Here is a 14097-nt window from a genome sequence, read left to right on the forward strand (position 1 = left end):
GTGTGGTGTGTTCTCCCTGTGTCTGCATGGAAATTACCTCTGAGTGCTCTGGATGTGGACAGTCTTGGGGTGTATTTCACAAAGTTAAGCCTCAAGATAAATGGGCTCAATGAAGTGCTGACGTACATGGTGTTGTTTACACTGGAAGGCGTCATGACTGAAATAAGCAGCTAAAGGTACAGCTGAGCATTTCCACTTTGAAACTGCAGGGTTCCAAAAAAGAGGTCTCAAAGAGGTGGACTTATGTCATTAACGTAAGGAGCCAATCTTGTCAACTTGTGGAGCAGGGCTTTGAGCTGCTGGAAAGCTGCAGAGGCTATGTACTATCACTACAAATGGCGGACGTTATGCATATTCAACCATGAATGCTGAGGGGAAATGTAGATTAAATAAACCCATTTGAAGACATTAGACATATCTAATGTGGGCTAACAGATATGGGTCTGTAGGGGGTTTAGCAATGTCTACAAACTCCTTGTAAACAGACATCTGGTGAAATGACAGCTTTAATTGATAAAACAAGTCAAATGCTTTTAACACACACTCTAAAAAGAACACACGTATGCTACTACAACGCCGAAATAGTCGTTTTTTTTACGTAAATATATAGTTTATTTCAGTAGTTTTGCGCAGTTTGTTGTTATCTGTGCGCAGTGAACACCTCCACCTCCAGAGGGCGACGGTTGGAGCTGACGGTGACGGTTGGACGGAAGCGCTGAGCGTATTTTTCTCCTGACACGTAGAGAGCAGAGTTGGCGGTTGTCTCCGGAGCGGGTAACACTCAATTTACACGCCTTTACAGCGAGATATGAAGCCCTATTTTAGCTCATATGTGTTTAAAATACTTGTCTTTATGTATATACGTCTGTGTCATTGCTCACGAGTTGGTTAAAGCCTTGGGAGTGGATATTTATCTGTGAAATATAGCTGCTCTGTTAGCCTCTCTCTGCAGGCACTGGTATCAGTTCAGAGATTTTATTCCTTCAGACGTAAAATGTAAAGTCTCTGAAAATAACACCGCTTTAACTTCATGTTCTACGCGATTCTCGTGTTTGGTTTTACTGTTAAATTCATGTTGCTTAGCTAGCACTAGTTATATTTCATTGGTTTTAAGTCTTTATAATACATTTTACTTACTGTATCTTTAAGAAGGATAACGTTATATGTAAATCAGCCCTGTTCTTATTGGTTGCCCTGTTGTTATTTCTCATTCAGTAGGAGTTTGTGAGACTAATAAAGTAATGTTAAAATGCACCTTCTAATTAAAACGGGCAAAACCTATAATTAATTTTATCATCACCACTTTGTAGTTTTAACTTAGACTAGAGTCTGTAGTCTGTCATTTGCTCTGCATACTTTGTTAGTCAAATTTCCCCCGACTTTTAATGTTCAGCACCCCAGAGCAGGTATGATTTGGGTGGTGGAGCCTTCTGCAGCGACATTGACGTGGTGGTTGGTGTGTGTTGCACTGTTAGGAGTGGATCAGGCACAGCACAGTTGCTTGTGAGAACTGTTTTGTGAATGTCCTGAAACGGTGAAAGGCAGCTGCTAAAGTATGTAGTGCAACAGACTGACTACAGTCTGTAATTGTACTACAGAGTGCACTTACATTGTCAGAGGAGCTGATAAAAATAGACAATGTGGTAACAAGGTAGTGTACATGCACAGCTAACAGATTTCTTTCTCCTAGGCTGATTGCAATGTCAGGGTTCGACAACTTCAACACAGACTTCTACCAGTCTAGTTACAGTGTGGATGACCAAAGCCAGGCAGGGTATGGCTACAGCAACACAGAGGACCAATACAACAAGTATGTCTGTTTGGGATTGTGGATGGAAGCAGGGCTTGGACTAGTATTATTCATGTCCTGCTGAATTACAGATGTTACTCCCGTATACTTAAAGACCAATACTGTGTTTTTTTACGCTTAGGCAATATGGTCAGTATGACTATTCACAGCCCATGGGCTACTCGGCACCTCCGGGGATGATGCAGCCGCAGCAGCCCTACACAGGCCAGATCTACCAGCCCACGCCTGGCTTCACACCCGCCTCCTCACAATCCATGTACAACAGCGGCTTTGAAGATGAGCCACCGCTGTTGGAAGGTAAGATAGACAGGTTTGCTGGCTCTGTAAGGAAGAAATATTAAAGCTCTAAAAGCTGTATAAGATCTTAGGTTTTCAGCCATTTTTCCAGAGTGCATGTTCCCTTTTCAGGAATTATTCTGGAGTGTTTTACGTACTGTAAAACGAGCATTAAAAGTAACCCCATGTGAATTGACCTGTGAGGGAGTATACTGTCTTATTTTTGGGTTTTGTCAGGAATGGTGGCAATGGAGGAGGCATTTATTTAGTGGCAAACCTCAGGTGCTGAACGATGCCCCGCACTCAAATCCACAAGATTACCTAAAGCATTACACATGTACATACGTCAGAGGAATTAAACTACAAGCAGCTATAGATAGGCCTGTCCCGCCATTTTTTTGTGGTTGATATATTGCCCCAGAGCAGCAGGTAGTGTCGCAGTCACACAGCTCCAGGGTCCTGAGGTGGTGTGTTCTCCATGTCTGTGTGGGTTTCCTCCAGGTGACTGTCTGTGAGGAGTGTGGTGTGTTCTCCCTGTGTTTGCGCGGGTTTCCTCCAGGTGACTGTCTGTGAGGAGTGTGGTGTGTTCTCCCTGTGTCTGCGTGGGTTTCCTCCGGGTGACTGTCTGTGAGGAGTGTGGTGTGTTCTCCCTGTGTCCATGTGGGTTTCCTCCGGGTGCTCCGGTTTCCTCCCACGCTCCAAAAACACACGTTGGTAGGCGGATTGGCGACTCAAATGTGTCCGTAGGTGTGAGCGAATGTGTGTGTGCATGTGTGTCGCCTTCTGAAGGACTGGCACCCTCTCCCAGGGTGTGATCTTGCCTTGTGCTCAATGATTCTAAAGTTGGGGGTGGGGGGGGTGTGAATGAAGTATAATGCCACCATCTTGCTCATTATCGGTCATAGTAGACTTAAAGATAAGGTCACGGAGGGCTCCCCTCTTAATATTCATCCCGTTTGAATCAAGATTGTATCATAGGTAAAGTCCTGGGGTTTCAAATTCTGCTGTAGTTGGGCATGTTGTGATCAGAAAACAGCAGTCTCCATCTCACCAGACACTAACAGGCTTGTTTCCCTGTTGGGGAAGACTGCGAAGCAGTGATGGTGAGTTTTAGACAATGCTGCATAGTCACTGGTTCTGAAAATGTAGTGCCTGGTGGAGGAGTATACTGTCATTATCCAAGGTCAGGGAGATCCACCGCAATGAGCAATACAGCAGGACAGAACAGGCACTGATGATAATGATTTGTCAAGACTTTATGGTGCTTGTGAGAGTGATAGCTTAAAAGCAATTTGATTGCTTGATGGGGACATTTTTTTGCTCGCTTGAGCTTAACCTCCACTGGTGCAGATCAGTTCCAGAGAACGGTGATGGTAATTCATCTAGGGACAACATTGCCATTATGTAGTAACTGCAAAGAGTTTTGATTGATTGGGTCCAGGAATGTACTTCTTTTTCCCTCTCCTCTTGAGCTTCACCTGCGTTCCTGGAGGGTGGGTGCAGAGGGTTGCTATAGTAATTTATCTGGGGCAGCTTTGCACTAACCCACTCCAGGTCTAGGCACTCCCATGAGAGAGGTATATTGTTTGCAGCACTATCAATATCAGTTGGTGTACACTTCTACATATCCAAGCTTCATCTTATAAACATCTGTGGGATGTTCATCATTTACTGAATCCCGATCATTTTACTGAAGGTATGAAATACAATATGCCATCTTTCAGTGCCAGTGTTGACCTCGTTTCATACATAGTGCATGGAGGTCAGTGAGCTTCAGGCGAGATATTCATTACACATTGTCATGCTTTAAGAATGCCTCAGTGTTCCATGGGGGATCTTAAGCTCATATTCTGCGAGATTCCAGGTCTGTATCAATGCATCTTTTAAGGTAGGTAGTCCTAGTTCAGCCAGGCTGTCCCAGTTCCTCATTACTGTGCTCTACTGAATATAACTGGTGAATCGTGACCTCATTTTAAGCAGACAGAGGCACAGCAGTGCATTGTGTATCCGCACTAAAGGTGGATTGTCATCCTGTTTTCTTAATAACATGAAGTTTTATATATAGACAATACTCTTCAGTATAAATTCACAATCTTTATCTCATTGTGGAGAAACTCTGTTCTCTCTGGTTTGTTAAGGTTCAGAAGCACCGCAACGGTTATTTGTATGTGGCTGAAGTTTAAGTTGCCTGTAAGTTTTTAATTGCTGTTTGAATTACCACAGAAACTCGTTTGTAGCTTGAGTTGTTTACTATTGTAGCACTTTCAGTAATTAGTTTGGAGACATTCCACCTTAAGTAATGTAGCAAAAATAAGTCAATATTACCCACATATGGAGCAGAAATAGAGCAACAGTCAACATTCTGAGGTCTCTCCACCATCTAAACGCTTCCAGATTACGTTTCTTGGTTGTGGCTCGGTCAGCGCCACATAGAGATAGAAAACCTGAGCCAGTTTGGGCTGAGATCATTTGTTCTTGTTTTTTTTTTTTTTTCCCTCCAATTTAGCAAGTCAGGGCTGTGTACAAACTCCGGAAATTGTTCCAGCACACAAGCAAACCCGAGGAACCATTCTCTGAATAATCACAACACATTTAAAGTTTACCAACTAAGTGTCCCCTTTAAGCCTTGGGTAAACTGTAAGACCACGTATCTCACAGGAACTGAGACTGGAAAAAAGTCAGTCACACATTAAATGACTGGGGGATAGATGATACACTACAGGACTACAACCTTCTTCTCCAAGGAACCAAACATGTCCCCAAAGACGTGACTTGCGTTATGTAGGAGATACAGATACAAACATGGAATTCAGCCTGGTCTCTACATACCACAGATGGAGTTGGAGGAGAGGAGGCTATGTTCCATCTTAATTGGTTCAGAAGCATTAAATCTACAGTTCTGATCTGTAGAGGACTCCACAATGTAGTTACTTCATCATGTAAGGTGGAAGATAAATAGAATGAAGGCTGTAATGGCTTATTATGTGGCCCACTGTTTTTTTCGGTTACTCGTAATTCTGGTTACTTAGCCACAAGTTTATAGTGTTTGATTTGGACATAATGGTGTTTTTTCTGTATCAGCATCTTGAGTTTACTTTTTACATAGTTTTCATTGACTGTTGACTGTTCAGACTTGCGTTGTGCTCTCACATAAAACAAAGGTCCCGCGCTGTGATAGAAGAGACTCGGGTGAATGGAGCCGACAGTTGCTAAGTCACTTGATATAAGAAGCAGCACAAAATCAGAGCAGCTCGTTTTAAACCATGTTTTTGTGACATAGGCAGCTCACGAAAAACTGGGTGACTGGGTGGTTTTGTTTCACTGTGTGCGCAATGTTGGGTGTTCCAGATCCCCAAATCAATGTGCACTTTTCACTTGGTAAATGAAAATAATGCATATAAACATACAGTCTTTAGAATATTTTCAAAGCCTTGGCCTGCTTCTGTTTTAGTTTGGATTTGGTCTAAGGCTCAAATTGTAATGTTTTATATATTTTTTTCATTATTTTCATTTATTAATTCATTTACATATTTTCATTTATTAATTCATTCATTTATTCATTATCTGTATCCAGTTCAGGGTCGCGGTGGGTCCAGAACCTACCTGGAATCATTGGGCGCAAGGCGGGAATATTATTATATTATTTATATATATTTTAAGCTCTTTTTATTTAAAAAAAAAAAAAAAACAAGGAAAAAAAACACTTACATCATGCATGCTACCAGTCTGAACTGACTTCCACCTTGGCTCATTTGTGACTTCCTCTTTGTCTTTCAGAGCTGGGAATCAACTTTGACCACATCTGGCAGAAGACTCTAACAGTGCTGCACCCAATGAAGGCAGCAGATGGCAGCATCATGAACGAAACAGATCTGGCTGGACCTATGGTTTTCTGCTTGGCCTTCGGTGCCACATTATTGCTTGTAAGTGGTTTTATTATCTCAGTACGCAAGTGGAATTTGTATATTTATATTTTTCAGAAAAACTGCAGGCTGACTACGTTTCTCAAGTGTGTCATACACCTTATGAACCTTATGAATGTGTTAGAACTGATGGAGTTAGAGTTGTCTTTGAACTGAAAATCCCTCACCGTAATTTTGCAGACCTAGTCATGTCTGTTTGTACAAGCTAAGATTCTTCCCCTCTTTACTTTCTGCACAGGACACAGTTCTACTGTTATTTGCTGCTCATGATGAACATCTGTGTTTATGTTGTAGACGGGTAAGATCCAGTTTGGTTATGTGTATGGGATCAGTGCCATCGGTTGCCTGGGCATGTACTGCCTCCTCAATCTCATGAGCATGACGGGCGTCTCCTTCGGCTGCGTGGCCAGTGTCCTGGGCTACTGCCTGCTACCCATGATCCTCCTCTCCAGCTTCGGTGTCATCTTCTCTTTACAGTGAGTGGTCTTTAACTGAGACTCATGAGTCATGAGCTAACTGAATTAAAACATTTTTTAGAGTGTGGTCAAGGATTTTAGTGTTACACTATGGAATGTAATTTGATCATAGAATTATATCTCACCTTATTTTATTTTAGCAACTGTTTGTGAGCAGTTAGAAATAAGTTACTGAGTATTTAAATTTTCTGATCTCTATTATGGTAAAAAATTGAGCCAGATTAGCACCCCCATATATATGCATTGTTTGATTTATTTAATTCACACATACACATTTAAATCCCAGATCCCAATTTTCCTTTTAAAGTAGTATTAATAATAATAAAAACACTGTGTTTATAAAGCAGTTTTCGTATCTTAAAGGAAAACTATGTAATATCTACCTTAAAATGACAGCTTCAAAATCATTACGATCCTTCACTGACCTATTATAGTGCGAACAGAGCCACTGTTAATGCTATTCTGTGCTCAGCGCTGCAGAAACTCAACTATGTAGCTTGTAGAGGAGGTTAGGACACCACACACCCCATTGATTTCAATAGAGTGCTGTAAAAATTAATTACACTAGGGGGTGCCCCAGGTACAAAATACCTTAAACTTACCTAGTGTCCCTTTAAATGAACGACTAAGTGCTTCATAATGTGAAAGAATAACACAATTATTTTTTAAATCTTTAATAAACTTTAAAAAATATAGGCAGACGAGGAAATAATACATAAAGACAAACATAAACAACAGAACCAATAGAAAGTGGCTGTAAGTCATACTAAATTAATTAATAATAATTTTTAAAAAAAAGGTCTAGAGAATGCCTGACTAAAGGTTGGGAGTGATTTCCACATCCATTGAGTATAGACACTCCAAACCATTTCACCAAGCTACTGCTTATTAAATGGAACCTAAAGAAGGTCAGTGTTTGTTGATCAGTTCATTGGCATTCAGAATTTAACAAACAAATAAATACAATTTAAAATCTATTAAACTATATTCTGGATGTCAAAGGTAATCTGTGTAGTTCCTTCTGATTATTCTTTGACTAATATCAATAGAGAAAGCCAAGTTGACCAACACTGAGTATGTGTTTTAAGGTCTTCAGGTTCATTTGAGTTATGCAAAAACCTAGACCTTGTGACTGTGATATCACTTCACTTCTGAACTGCTAAGCACAGTAAAATGGGAACAGAAACTGGGGAACTTGAGGTTGAGCACTTTCTTCGGCCTACAACAAGTTGACAACACGTTCAGTGCAGTCCAGAAAAATGCTGATTCAAGGAAACCTAGCGTGGAAAGGGCTTAAAAAATGACTAAACTGGACATCCTCCTGTGTGTTTCAGAGGCATGTTGGGTATCGTATTAACAGCCGCCATCATCGGCTGGTGCAGCTTCTCGGCTTCCAAGATCTTCATCTCTGCTTTAGCCATGGACGGTCAGCAGCTCCTGGTGGCCTATCCTTGTGCTCTGCTATATGGGGTCTTCGCACTTATTTCTGTATTCTGAACTCTAAATCGTCCCTACAGAACGTGATGGCCCACCAACCCTTTCTTACTCAAGGACCACTTTGTTAAGTGCGTCAACAAAGCTGTGATACAGCAATGTCAAGAACCTCCTTCCTCTGTACTTCATTCCATATTTAACATCTTCTAAAAGGGGTGCACGTTTATTATTTTTTATTATTATTATTTTTTTCCTCAGTTTTCAGCCCCACATACTTTGAAGACCGTGCCCAAGAGAAGAGCAGCATTATCTTTGAGTGTACGTAACTTTTATTTCTTGCTTGAGATAGGGAAGAAGACTAGACTATAATGTCCCTAGCACATTCAGAAGTTGCAACTGAGGAATGTACAATGAATAGCGGAGACCGTAGTCAATACCCGCCTCGCTCCTCTGCCTCATACCATACACTTTAATGTTGAAGAAAGTCTTTGTCATACAATTTCTCATTCAAATGAGGAGTCTTGACTCGAGTTCCTCTTAATCTGCATAGACTGCTCAGCTTACCTTGGTTCAGAATCTGAATGTGGACCACATACAGGGTGACTTCATGGTGGCTCCCACCCTTACATAGTCATTTTAAAAAAGAGAATGGGGCTTTTGTATTAAATGTAATTTTTTTCAACCGAACGACCCTGACCCTTTAGTAATTCAAATTCAACCCAAGGCCTTTAGCCTTCATCTTTTTCAGAAAGATGAGTATCCAAAGCAAGGCATGAGTTCATTTCATTTGCTACTTTTCTTGGGTGCAACCAATGGCTTTGCATTTGTTCTTCTGACTAGAAATGGGACATGATACAAAAGTTCAGAAACTCTTTGGTCAAGTATCACTTTGTCCAGTCCCTGAGCCCCCGGGACCTTCTGTCCTCTCTTTGATCTGTATACTGTAAGAAAAGAGGGGCTACTTTGTACTGCAAATGTTAGGGAGCCAAGGCCATGCTCTCCGTCTGCCCGCTATATTTATACACAGTGTAATTTTGTTTTTGTACGTACAGACAAGTCCAGTTGTTTCTATCTATCTTGTCTTGTGGACATTCAGTGATTGGTTGGTTGAGTGTTCCACTTGTGGTGTTGTACTGGCCATTTTACCAAAATAAACAGACGAGATTTGGTTGAACTTGTGTTGGAAGGCCATTTTTCTGTCTTTGGCAGTTATTACTCCTCTATTCTTACTCTACGACCGCTGTGGTGAAGGTTGCACAGAGCTTTAAACGACAGCCTTGAGGAACTTTGCTAAGTGACATCAGCTTAGAAACTAAACGAGAGTGAAGTAGGGAGTTCTTCATGCTCTGAGACCAGCTGGGAGAAATGAACTGAGCTCTGCTTTCTCACGGCTATTCCATTGAGGTATTCCATCTACCTCAGAGCGCAAGGGTGTGTCTTTAGTTGGCAGTTTAGTTTTAAACATCCCATAGTCTTCGCACTTTATCCAATACTGCACGTGTTTGTAGTTTGAGTAAATTTAAATATCACACATTTCCCAGTTTTTATTAAGGTATAACTGATCATTTCTTTCTTTTATAAGATAACTTTTATTCTGTGTTAAAATAACCTCGTATAAACCCAACCTAGTTTGTTTTTATTGAATCTGACTGTTCGTTTTTTATTATTTCTGTTTTTAAAAAGAGAACAAAGGGGCTGAAAGGGACCTTTTATATTAAATTTTGCAAACCTTAAGCTGATAATAAACTAATTTCCAGAACGTAAACTTACATTTAATTTTGACTTGTATGGGTTTTGATCTATTTTTGAGTGCTTAAGAAATAATATACTCTGAATGATCACTAGATTAGGACTACTTACATTGAATCTACATTTATTGTCCATTTTAACAGCTCCACCTTGAAGATGTAAAGTCAGAGACAAATCCACGTTTGTTGCTGCACACTTTGTGTTGGTCGTCTTCTAGTCCTCCATCTGTGGCAATAGGATGCTGTTGGCTGGATATTTTTGGTTGGTGAGCGATTCTCAGTCCGGGGCTTTAAAAACTCTAGCAGCCCTGCTGTGTCTTATCCACTCATTCCAACAAAATCCACACTAACCCACCTCCACCACATCAGTGTCCCTGTATACCTGCTAGATGGTGATCCTGTGGGGGTCCTGAATATTGAATAGAATGGCAAAATGGGGATAAGTAGAGCAAAGTGTGGTCAATGGAACCGGACAGTGAGTGTAGATACAAGGTAGATGATCCAGTGATCATTCAGTGTATACATACATTTTCCAAAACTGAACTTCACAATTCCAACAAACATGAAGTTTGTTTGCAGTATTTTTTCCTGATGTTAAAAGATATCGCACATTAAGCCAGTTCTGACATGAAACCAAATAATTTTAGGATCCTCTCTATTCAGTAGGTGACTTCCATGAGCTGTACACAACATATAACCTGCACAAATATGATGATCATCAGTTATCATCATGATACAATACTGGTGTATGCTCATTTAAAGTGTATATGGTCTAGCGACTTGACTACATAAAGTGTAGGAGCTGGACTGGATTGACCTCTTCCAGAGACAACACTAAAAAAAAAGAAAATTGTCCTTTGTTCAGAGTTCCAAAGGGCGAGAACATGGGACATTTTAGTGTCGTATTCAAACAATCCTAATTCAGCTTGCCAATGAATGCACTAGCCCTCATGAATTGACCCAGCTGGCGCTCCAACAGATCGCAATCTTTTCTTGCAATGGGCTTCACGAACAAGGAACTCCTGAGGGAGAGGGAGATTTGGCCCAGCGGGATCTAGGAGATGATGCTAATAAAAGCTATTTAAATCCACGGGAGCTCTACTGAGAATGGCACAAATCAGCTCATCCTGGTAGACGAAACCGTGCGTTTGTCCAAAAAGAACTTCCGCTGATGGAATAGACAAAATGTATTGTTACATTTTCTTCCCTGAATCATCTTTTATATCATTTGAGAAGTCTTGGAACAACAGTGCAATCCACGCATGTACGTCCAGAGAAATATTTTTCACATTATTCATGGTGGGAGTTCTGCAAAGGCCTGAGCTGACATGCAATGCTTGCCTTTGTCCAAGCCATAACTGGCCCCTTCTGAGCTATGCTTACTGAGTTCAGCCTTCAGCATCTGGTCCTAATGAAGATCTTCAGTTTAACAGGACTGGTTCATGCACCTGGGTCCTACTCACACAACTAATCGTGCGATTACAGCATCTGGTCTGAGTATGCAAGCCAAACAAGCTAATCATGAATGTGATTGTGTGTACCTTTAAAAACTAATATCAGTTTACATGTGTCTTGCAGGTCTGTCAGGTTAGTTGAGGACGAGAGCGTTCACAAATGTTGCTATCTAGATTTCACAATACAACAGAAGGAAATGTAATCGAAATTTAAGGCCAATGCCAAAGGAAGGCAGCAATACGTTTGTTTTATGACGAGAAATGCATGATTTGTGGATTGTATTAGTTACTCTTTCTTAACTGTAAGATCAGGTAATTGCTACACAATATGGTTTCTTCTACTCTGAGGAGGATTATGAAATATTTCTGTGAAGATTTCATAGCAATGTTTAGCAACACCACTATGGTTACTCTACGCCTTAATTAAGCTGCTTAATAATGTCCCAGTTCATTTTCTGAATTTCTATATAGATTAAATATGCTGTGTATGGACAATTTCTTGTGTGTATTAGCAATGACTGCACATTAAAGTTGAGTTAATTAGTTGTAAGGGTCTCTATAAACCTTTGGACATATATCTGTTCAACTAAATATATAAATCCTAAAGTAGATATCCTATAAAATTACTCTCTGCTTGTGCTCTTGCTATATGCTATATGTTAGCTAATTGCTACCTAAGGAGACCCATTAGATGGCAGTAGAGTAAGTATATTTTGAAGAGAAATACTAGATTATATGCATATTAAGATATATTTATTAATAAAAATGATACTTTAGCTTTTTTGCAAGATTAGCTGGCTGGCTAACTCCTTTTAAGCTTGCTAACTCAAATTGCTAACTTTGTTTTCCTTTAACATAGCATAACTCTCCTAAACCTTCTGTAACAGTGAGACTCAGCAGTTAATTTATGAACAGAAATACTGATTTTGTCTTAAACGTTTGAAGATATTTAAGTTTTATTATTATTATTTGCTAATAAATCTGCTAAAGGCTAAAACTGGGAGCCTTTGTACCGGCTTAATTATATCACATGCTATCCACTTTTAAGTATGTATACAATGTTGTTGCTAACAGTCAGATGCTTTAGATGGCAGTTAGCTAGTATTTTCTTATGAGAATAATATGAGATTTTTTGCCTACGTTTCATATGTTTATTCATGCTCTAAGACATAACTGGCTGAAGTTATCTTAGATAAAATCACTTTTAACTCCCTGTATCATGACATAACCCTAGCTTCTACAAGTTAGCTCTCTCTGCTAATTACTAGTTAAATACTGATTTATTGTCTAAAATGTGGTAGATATTGAAGATCTCTCATGTCATTAAGATCATTATTTCCTCATTTGCTTTATTCTGTTGTCTTAGACCTGTTTGAGTTAATTTTGCCCACATAATGAAACCCATTAGATGGCAGTGTTGAGTCAGTGACCATTCCAGCTCTCTGTATGGCTACATGTGAGCATAGTCATCTACACAGCAGAAGTTGCATAATGTAGGCTCAGCTGCGCTGTGTGTTGGTCAGTTCTGGAGAAAGTGCTTTTCTGGCTGAGTGATTCATAGAGGAGCCGTCAGAAGGCCGTTTACTGTTTCAATGTAGAAAAGGCCTAATGGTTAGAGGACTGGGCTTGGTACAGGAAGGTTGCCGGTTCAATCCCCAAGACCACATCCACGGTTGAAGTGCCCTTGAGCAAGGCACTGAACCCACAACTGTTTCCCTCTGGGTGTGTGTTCACAGCCCCTAGTGCACTAGTGTGTGTTTGTGTGTGTGTGTTCACTGCCACAGATCGATTAAATGCGGAAGACACATTTTGTTATACATTGTACAATGACAAATAACTGCACATTAAATTTCAACTTCCACCCTTGGCTGCTGGGTCTTACTTGCCCAACATCAGAATGTACAGGGTGCGCCATTTATATGGATACACCTTAATAAAATGGGAATGGTTGGTGATATTAACTTCCTGTTTGTGGCACATTAGTAAATGGGAGGGGGGGAACTTTTTAAGATGGGTGGTGACCATGGTGAAGTCGGCCATTTTGGATCCAACTTTTGTTTTTTCAATGGGAAGAGGGTCATGTGACATATCAAACTTATTGGGAATTTCACAAGAAAAACAATGGTATGCTTGGTTTTAATGTAACTTTATTCTTTCATGGGTTATTTCAGGGTGTTATTTCACCCTGTATACAGCTTTTACAGGGAATTGCTGTTTGGCTTGTTTTGTTTACTGGGGCTACCAGTGCAATTCAAGCAGAAGTGTGGTGCTAAAAGCGTTTGCCTTCGTACTGCAGGTAAGTTCCCCCCTAAAGACCTTTGTGTAACCTTTTTTCTGCTTCAGTAAAAGCACCAACCTGGAGATCAACATTCTTTTGAGACTCAGATTTGACCTTCAGCTATTTTGGGAATGTCAGGGAACACCATGGTTGCAGTTTTCTCTCTCAGAACCATTCAGTAGGAATTTTGTAACCGTCACTGCCCACATACTTCTGTGTCATGTTGTCACTACATCCACTAGAAGGCCGTGAAACGAGACGGTGGAGGAGGTGGTGATAATATAACATTACTTACTACAAAAAAAGTGAAAGGACAAAGAATTGTTTTGTGATGTTGTCCATGGATGAGTCGAGCTTAAAATCCAGAAAGAGTGCAGAGCCTTAAATAAAGTGGTTTTGGAGAGTGGAGCTGGATGTAGTTTTTTTTTACTGTTATATAACAATTTTTTTTTAATGTTAGTCATGTTCAGTAACCATTATCACTACAGCTATCTGCAGCACCTAATGTTATTATATTCATGCAGTCTAACACCACATATGTTTGGTTAGATGCTAATTATGCCCCTCTTGGATCAAAAGTTTCAATATTTTCACAGAAATTACATGAAGGAATAAATGAATGAACAAATGAATAGCATAAAATGTTATTGGCCGTTGAAACTCTGTCTTATTCTTTTGTTAACCGAACATTTGTAAAC

General features: G+C 40.1%; 1 protein-coding gene across 2 annotated transcripts; it reads left to right on the top strand.

The window, feature by feature from the left end:
• The first annotated feature begins 637 nt into the window (after positions 1-637).
• yipf5 (Yip1 domain family, member 5) lies at positions 638-9568 on the top strand. Of its 2 annotated transcripts, none has more exons than XM_066645813.1 (6): positions 638-774; positions 1691-1810; positions 1932-2107; positions 5864-6009; positions 6304-6485; positions 7820-9567. In XM_066645813.1, exons 2-6 carry the CDS (start codon positions 1701-1703, stop codon positions 7980-7982), a joined length of 777 nt encoding a protein of 258 aa, XP_066501910.1. In that variant the 5' UTR covers positions 638-774; positions 1691-1700; the 3' UTR covers positions 7983-9567. The 2 variants fall into 2 exon arrangements, with proteins under 2 accessions (XP_066501910.1, XP_066501911.1); XM_066645814.1 differs by lacking the exon at positions 638-774 and adding an exon at positions 940-958 and having other exon boundaries at positions 7820-9568.
• Positions 9569-14097: the final 4529 nt, after the last annotated feature.

The sequence above is a fragment of the Hoplias malabaricus genome, chromosome 15 (assembly GCF_029633855.1).
Source record: "Hoplias malabaricus isolate fHopMal1 chromosome 15, fHopMal1.hap1, whole genome shotgun sequence".
NCBI classification, from domain to species: domain Eukaryota; kingdom Metazoa; phylum Chordata; class Actinopteri; order Characiformes; family Erythrinidae; genus Hoplias; species Hoplias malabaricus.